This window comes from Gekko japonicus, unplaced genomic scaffold (genome assembly GCF_001447785.1).
Source record: "Gekko japonicus isolate JY-2015 unplaced genomic scaffold, Gekko_japonicus_V1.1 scaffold270, whole genome shotgun sequence".
Taxonomy (NCBI): Eukaryota; Metazoa; Chordata; class Lepidosauria; order Squamata; family Gekkonidae; genus Gekko; species Gekko japonicus.
Window position 1 is genome coordinate 781,657 of NW_015170282.1, and position 8,863 is coordinate 790,519.

Consider the following 8,863-nt stretch of genomic DNA (forward strand, 5'->3'; position numbering starts at 1 on the left):
TCAAAAAGGCGAAGACTGTAGAGATCGGGTGCACCATTCGCAAATGTGTACAAAAATGTTACAGGTGGGTGTGGTTCCTTAGAGAATGCATTTAAAAAGCTCCCATTAGCAGGATACAGAAAGACCACCGCAAATCACTCCATGCTAACCACGATGCAGTGATGTGAACACAGTAAACCAGCACCGAGCAGAAGAATGGCATCGAGATTTGGTTGAGCAATTTTTTTTTTACTGTCCTATCTGTTTTTTGGGCTTTATGCAGCACACTGGCACGGGATATTTACCAGCAGAAGCATATGCCGGTATACTTCTCCATTCACGTTCTTGCGCTTTACAGTTATATACTGTCTTCAATAGACATAACAAAAATTTACAGTTGTCTTCACGTCACATCAATATTTGACAGCATCGTATTTGGATACTTTTTTGATTCTCCATTACAGTAGACCCCCTCGCTAATCGCAGGGGATCACTATGAATGGTGAAACCTGCAAACAGTGGGAGGCAGAACTCTGCTGCCGCCAAATAGCAAAACCACCAAGTTTTCTGCCTGTTCTAATGACAGAACAAACACGATGGTGCGATGGAGGGTAAAAGCAGGCTGAAGATCGCATCACATGACTGGACCATGAATACCTGAAATAATATTCACGAATTCACCAACGGTGAGAATCTACAATACCAGATTTGCGTGGCAGTGATCTACGTACTTCAATGGGGCGGGGGGGGATCCCACATATACTTAACTACAAGTCTATTTCTAGAAATCCTATGTAGCTACTATAGAAAATGGGAGAAAGCAGCACTCAACAGAGACAGACATCAGTTGGAGTGAGTTTATTAGAAGTTAGAAAGACAAATACACAAGGTCACCCAACACCAAGATTAGTAGAGAAAAGCATAAATGCTGAAGTTCCACACGAAGACTAAACAGTGCTGCTACTTTAGTGTAAGCATAAGCAAAAGACATCCAGAGTTCCATATTGATGTTAAACCGTGTTATAAGGTCTCTAAATACATTTTAAAGCACTGTGAGCACATGCCTTACTTTTTTTTTTAAATAATGATCATTTCTTAATAAACAATTTGTTCTGTAAAGGTCACCATCATGCTATTTTTAAGAATACCTTGTAGGATACTTTTTTTTTTAAACTACCTTTCATCAGAGAGAAACAGCTACTTATGAACTTGGTTCTTAAATTTGTTCACTCTCATCTGTTTTACACAGCAAATGGTTATTGACACCACATTTCGTAAGACTAGATAACGGTATCTGGCAAAGCTACACATGTACAGGAAAGAAAGAGGGATCCCCACCACCACCACACACACCCCGGTCCCACCAAAAAAGAGACACCAGCACTGAAGGAGTGGCCATTTCGTTTTGTGTTTTTTAAAAAACAAGAAGTGTAGCTCTGACAAGAATCTTAAAGGGGTTGCTAAATACACAGCAGTCAGCAGTGGAGAGAAGTTAGAGCTCGAAGATGGTGCACGCCCAGCCATGCAGAAGACAGGGTAAGAATCAGAAAAGGCATCTAGGCCTGTCAGACAGAAATGGAGAGAGAAAGAAAGAGAAAAAAACCTGAATGAAACTGTTGGGGGGGATGGGGACGACAGTCAACAGTTTTCCAGTTTCGGGAATTAACAGTATTTCTAGGTCATACAATTTAACTGGGGTCTCCCCTTCTTGAGAGGGTGTTATTTAAACAAACCCCTGACGTCGGCAGGAGTCATTCCTCTTACGTTCATAATATAATTGACAGCCAATGAGACCTTTGAGATCATAAGCCTGTGGGCAGACATCTTGATTTTTTTTTTTTTTTTGGTCTAGGTTTTATACCGCAGAGCTGCTGCTTTTGTGGGTGCTTCAGAAAGAAGCCTCTTCTTTTAATAGGATTGGGGGTTTTTTTTAAATGATGCCCATACATAAAACAGGAAGGTAAAATACATTTTGATTTAAAATGATGACACACAACAAGTGAGTTTTCAGCTAAACCAAAAAAAAAAAAAAAAAGTGCACGAGCCAAAATAAAGTGATAAGAAACAGAACTGGAACAGGGCGCATTGATTTAAGCTTTTATCTTCCGTGAAAAGCACTAAGTAGTGAGAAGGCGGGGCAGGGCTCAGGGGCAGAGCCCCTGCCTGGCATGCAAACAGGTCCCTGGTCCAATCCATGGCATCTTCAGTTAAAGGATCTGGCTATAGGTGATGTGAAAGACCTCTGCCTGAGATCCTGGAGAGCCGCTGCCAGTCTCAGTAGACAATACTTGATGGGCCAAAGATCTGATTCAGTATAAGTTAGCTTCGTGTGTTCATGCAAGATGCGTCCCTGCCCAAATTTCCACCAACTAGCTCATTTCAGAGCTATCATTCCATTTGAGCAATGAGTTTCATGCTGTGTTCCATAAAACCCTGGCCTGACTCAGAAGCTCATCAGGAACTCCTTAATGTCAAGATCAGTGATTGAGAACAAGCTTTCCAAAAAGACAGCCTGCATTACCACTACAAACACTGCAGATGTTCCACAGCAGGCACCTAGAGATTCTTCAGTGGAGAAGAGGTTGTGGAAAAGCTTCGTTGGGAAGTGAAGAAGTCTGAAAGTCACTGCATGAAAAGGATGTTAAAAGGCCCTGCTGAGATGAGCTCAGATTAGCCACAAAGCAGAGTAAAGAACTGTTATCCATGGCCAGGATAACAAGAGCCCACTGTGCGCAGCTTCAAGTGCACATACCAAGAGGCTCCGTGCAGTAGGCACTGCGGAAGTGTTGCAATACCAAGAAGCCGAAACACCCTGAATAAAAGGTGAGATTAGCTCGTTAACTACGTTTTCTTAGAATTTTATCAGAAATAGTCTGAAATCAGTGGGTGGTCCTGACACAACAGCGTGTAGGTCTCTGAAACTTGGAGGCAAAAGCAGCCTTTTCTACAGGTTTGCTGACTAGTTTGAGTCAGAGTCAATGATTTTATTAATTAAAATATCTGTAACCAGCCTTTCCTCTTGGCTCAGTTTTGCAGTGACAGACACTCAAGACATGAATCCTACACTAATTCCTCTGGGTCAATTTAGAAAACGCTATGGGAGAATGGAAGGTCTACCCCCGCCCTGTAAAGTTAGGTACCCTGGCCCCACCTCTGGGACTGTCCAATGTTGAACTCCCATACAATATTTGCATATCATTTATGTATAAACACCATAGCGCATGCAGGCCCTAGACGCACATTTTCTCTACTAGGCCAAGAAGCAGGACATGTGTGCCCAATGAATGAACCGGGTACGTTCATCTTTGCTGTCTGTTACACGTTATGGTCGTCTTTCCATGTTTGCCTCTTTCACATTTTCAACCTTCTACTCCCAATTATGATCAAATTCTAATGGCAAAAAATGAGGCAAGGAGGACACTTCATCTTTGGGAAACTGATTTCAGTCACTGGAATGAAAGGGAAAATTGCAGGAAAGCTAACTGGAAACTGAGTCAAATTCATGTGGGAAGGGCATTTCTGCTGCCACCACATTTTAAAAACAAAAACAAAGAATACAACAAATATTGGATCTTGGATTCCATGTTAAAAGGCCCTGCTGAGATGAGCTCAGATTAGCCACAAAGCAGAGTAAAGAACTGTTATCCACGGCCAGGACAACAAGAGCCCTATGTCTAGCTATGTTACTGAGAACGCCATCTTGCTTTTAAAAGTCTTAACATCTGGAAGCGAATAGAGGAGCACCAAAATTGTTTTAGGATGTTATTTAACTGTTTGTTATTTGTCTATGTGTAATTTAACATTTTATATTGTTTTATCTGGCATTATGCCCTGTTAGCCGCCCTGAGCCTGCGGGGAGGGCGGGATAGAAATCTAAATAATAAATAAATAAATAAATGGAAAGTCTCCACTAATGGGAAGTTACTTCCTCATCTCCCACTGCTTGGCCCAGACCAAAACGAATCCCGAAATGCTGCTCCTGAGGAACAGGGAACAACCCAGGAACAGCATAAGGAGGGAGCGGAAGATATTCGGAAGGAAATAAGGAAAAGGGGGCAATTCCCCTGTGTCTGTCCAAGCTCCATCGAGGAAAAGTGGGCTTAGAATATGATACGCAATCCTTATTTCTGCTTAATACCAAGAAGTAGATTACTATTGTGGCAAAGAAAACAGCAGAGTGAATATCTACATAATTAGCAGAGAATGGCAACATGAAATAGGGAAAAAAATGAAAAGAAGGCAAAATCAACTACAAATCAGAACACGAACATAAAAAGGTTCCATAAAGAAAGCAGGTGAGAGTCAACCCAAAGTCAACTAGAAATAAAAACATATCAATGCCCTATCCTTCTCAAAGTGGGCGATTCTACTCTAGAAAGGGTTTGTTTGTTTTTAATTTGAATATTTTTGGTCGGAGTCACTGACCTAGAAATACTGTTTAGTCATTTCCTCGAGTGCCCGTTATCAATCCCAAACCTGCATGCTTTTTAAGTTAAAAGGCAAACAGAGATTTATTTATTTGTTTTTTTAAAAAAGCTTTTTCTCACACTTGGGAAATGTGAAGGCATGCCAAGTATAGAAGAAAATGAGGGAAGAGTACAGTACACAGTTCTAATGCTGAGTGGACAAATTAAGGAGCTAATTAAGGTGGCAAAGTTTTTGCATTATATGCTGATTGACTGTCTTAGCACTGCTAACAACGGAACTGCTCCGATACAGAAACATATCCCATCTCAAAAGAGCAAGAGAAAAATAATAAAGCTGTTTGGAGCACCCATTAGGATCTTCCAGATCCAGCAAGCATCAACAGAACTTGTAATGACAGAGGTTTTGGAAGCGAATCAATAGCCTGGACGTCCAAAAGCAAGAGAGCTTAGAAAACCCTATAACTACTGCAATCCGACTAAACATCTGTAAAGCTGAATTAATCCGGAAGCAGACAGGCAAGGTGATCTTGGGCAGCTAACAACGTGTACTAGCTAGTACCCAGTTTAAGAGAAAATAGTAAAACGATCCTAGTATCACTAAAAGCTTTGACTGGCTTCACTTGTAAGACCACAAGTAAGCAGAAAAGGGTCAGCTGCGTGTTAATGCAATGACGGCAGTCTAAAGGGAGAGCGTGTTGTTATTGCCACTCGCGTGACACGCATTTTACATTTAAAGCAGTGAGAACTAGACATCACAAGGCAGAAAAGGTCTCGCTTTAATCGAGGATTCGGCAGGCCTCCCTGGGTGACAGGGAATGGTTGCTTATCACGTACACGCCGGTGAAATGTTGTTTTTGCACCACACCGATGCCGTGAAAACAGCAAGAGCGTTGCACACAATAGCCAAATTTGGCAACACCATTCATGACACCTGGAAAAGAAGCCGAGGTGACAGTAGAGGTGGGGAGGGGTCACTGACCCTCTTACCCAGAAGTGTTCTCTTTAACGAGAACTATTGGGCTACCCTTCCAAACCAATCCCATTCTATTACACAGCAGCGCTTGCTGTTATGCCAGAGTAAAAGGAAACCTTTTGAGACATAAAGGGGAAGAGGGGGAAAGTAAACAAGTAAAGCAATTGCAGTCCTTGTGCTATAACCAACAAACGGACAAACCGCTATCGAGGATTAGGTCCTAGACATTAACCAGGACATTCAATCAGCATTCCAGCATCCAAAGTTTTAATTCCTAGGTAACTTTTACCCCTGTGGGAACTACAGTTACTCAGTTGTTAAGGAAATGACAAAAGATCTTGTATCTTTTGCTCAAATCTGGGTAAGTGTATGAGCCAAGGATGTCCCTAAACACACGACAGGATCACAACTTAACTGCCAGGGCGGTATACCAACCTAGATTATTTTCTTACACTGTGTACTGTACTTACCCCATTCCATTCTACGCTCATACTCACTTCCTCTCCTCCGTCAGGGCCGCTCTCATACTTTACCACGTCGACATTGAGGCTCTCGCGGCTTCGCCTTCTCTCTATACTCTCTGGGTCATTCAGCACTTCAGCAACTCTCTGTTTGTGAACATTGTCAAGACCCTGTGAGCCAGGGAAATGGACATTTTATTTCACTTTGAATCCAGGTAAATAACAAGAGATTTTTCACTTCACTCACTGAACGGCATGGAACGGCACAGTAAGTTTAATCAAATTACAAGAAAGGCTACATAATATATTACATACTTCATGCATATCTTAGTCTTTATTCTTGATAGACAGATGATGATGAAGAAATTGGATTTATACCCCGCCCTTCACTTGGAGTCTCAGAGCGGCTTATAAACTACTTTCCCTTCCCCTCCCCACAACAGACACCCTGTGAGGTAGGCGGGGCTGAGAGAACTCAGAGAACTGTCCTTGAGAGAACAGCTCTGACAGAACTATGGTTTGCCCAAGGTCATCCAGTAGCTGCAAGTGGAGGAGTGGGGAATCAAACCCGGTTCTCCCAGATTAGAAATAGATGATATACACACACACTTGTACATATGTAAGCATAACTAGCACCTAACAAACTACATATTAAACAAAAAATTATAAGGGGTTGGGCTCTGAATCTGTTCCACTAAGAACAGATTTAAGGAGAAAGAACACAGCACAGGATTCAAGTCAAACTTACATTGGAGAAAGTATCCTTTCTATACCATCAACTTCACCAAAATAGCTGTTGCAAGAACAACTCTGGCAGCCTTAGAATCACAGAGTTGGAAGGGGCCATACAAGCCATCTAGCCCACCCCCCTGCTCAGTGCCTCCTGCTCAATGTTATGGAGTTGGAAGGGGCCATACAGGCCATCTAGCCCAACCCCCTGCTTAGTGCCTCCTGCTCAATGTTATAGAGTTGGAAGGGGCCATACAGGCCATCTAGTCCAATCCCCTCTTCTATTCTAACCAGGTTTGCTTCCATCAGTAACTTCTAACCCTAGCCTAAGGGTGTCACCATGCAAAGGCCTGCTCATACAATAGGGATTTTCTGGTCTCCACTTTTCCTTATGGCTCCTTGACTCCATGGCCCCGCCCCCAGTTCTCATTGAGATGGAAAACACTCTGGAGTAAGACTCAACAGGGTATGAATCTTACTCAAGACCTTCCCAGAAATATCCAATGTGGTTTTCAGGGGAGGAAGGGAGGTGCAGGAGTATTTACCATTCAAGTATGGGGAATTCACTGATTTCCAAAGTTTTAACTATTCTTCCACAAAATCGTTCTTCCCTGACATGGCATCCCTAATGCTTCATGGCATCCGCTGACAGCTTTCCTGGCCCCCACCAAATGTTTTTGGAAAGTGGACAGGGCCAGGTGGGGTTCCTGCCCAGCAGGGCTTCTCATTGGCTACCGGAGATCTGACTGGATGTGCAGACTGAAATGACATTGTTTCAGTTGCCGCCGCCGCCACCTGTGTTCATTTTATTCTCTCTCTCGCTCCTCTTTCCCAGTGTATTCCCTGTATGTTCATTTTTAAAATTGTCCACTGCACTTGGGGGGGGGGGGCCTCCACCTCCCAGGTCAGCCATTATATGGCTGTGCCCACCACCCCAGGTCACCATGCCGGGTAAATTTGGACTTGGGGGTCACCATCCCCAAAAGGTTGAGAACTGCTGGCTTAGAGGACAGGATCATAGGTAGCTTCTTGTCCTTTGTTTTTAATAGGATATAATTTAGGTTACCTCCAAAAGAGCTCAGCCTCTAGGATACGGGTCTGAAGCTGAGTTAACTTCTGAGGAAGTTAACCACCCAGATTTTCAGCAGAGACTTCTACATAAGAACATTAGAGACGCCAATGTTGGATGAGGCCAGAGGCCCATCCAGTCCAACACTCTGTGTCACACAGTGGCCAGAAATACCAGTGCCATCAGGAGGTCCACCAGTGGGGCCAGGACATTAGAAGCCCTCCCACTGTTGACCCCCCGAAGCACCAAGAAGACAGAGCATCACTTGCCTCAGAGCCCCTATCTATACCTTGTGGCTAATAGCCACTGATGGACCTCTGCTCCACATGCTTATCTAATTCCCTCTTGAAGCCGTCCATGCTTGTAGCCACCACCACTTCCTGTGGCAGTGAATTAACAGGTAGCTATTAAATGAGAACACTGCATGCATGGCAAACCTTAGAAACTGAATACTCATATCTACCCACAAAAGGCTTCTCAATGGCACTTCTAAGCTTCAAGGTGGGTGGCAGCATTAGCCTGTCTGCAGCAGCAGAAAAGAGCAAGAGTCCAGTAGCATCCTAAAGACTAACAAGATTTGTGGCAGGGTATCAGCTATATTAATAATAATCTGAAGAAGTGAGGAGTAACTCATGAAAGCTCATCCCCTGCCACAAATTTTGTTAGAGAGGAGGAGGAGGAGGAGATTGGATTTATACCCCGCCCTTCACTTGGAGTCTCAGAGCAGCTCCCCACAACAGACACCCTGTGAGGTAGGCAGGGCTGAGCTTTTTCCAGAACTGTCCTTGAGAGAACAGCGCTGACAGCGCTGACAGAACTATGGTTTGCCCAAGGTCATCCAGCAGGTGCATGTGGAGGAGTGGGGAATCAAACCTGGTTCTCCCAGATTAGAGTATGCGCATTTAACCACTACACCAAACTTTAAGGATGCTGCTAGACCCTTGCTCTTTTCTACCTCTAAGCTTGCTATTGTCCAGTGGGACAGTTTCCACCTGTTCTTGTGACCACATAATAGCAGTTTGAGAAAACAAGGAAAACCCTGTCAAAGCCTGCAGGGTCATGACAGAAGCTTCATGTAACTTCCTCAGAGCCAGCTCACTTTTACAACCCATCACATCTTTCAGTGATTCTGCTCTGTTCTGGGGACCAACTGCCCCAAACGAACAAAACAAGTGGAGTGTCCATTGGCAGAATCTGCAATAAGTAAAGAGCACCAATCGGAAGA

The 8,863-nt window shown here is 43.6% G+C and overlaps 1 protein-coding gene across 5 annotated transcripts in view; it reads right to left on the reverse strand.

Moving 5' to 3' along the window:
* The window catches only part of KLC1 (kinesin light chain 1), a 66,127-nt gene that overhangs the window by 13,641 nt on the left and 43,623 nt on the right, over positions 1–8,863 (reverse strand). For 2 of the 5 annotated variants that reach the window (XM_015417808.1, XM_015417804.1), the window contains exon 13: positions 5,850–6,011. In XM_015417808.1, coding sequence (XP_015273294.1) covers positions 5,850–6,011 — 162 coding nt within the window. Of the gene's footprint in view, positions 1–1,194; positions 1,542–5,849; positions 6,012–8,863 lie in introns of those variants that run through there. The other 3 variants (XM_015417809.1, XM_015417806.1, XM_015417807.1) reach the window with 3 other exon arrangements.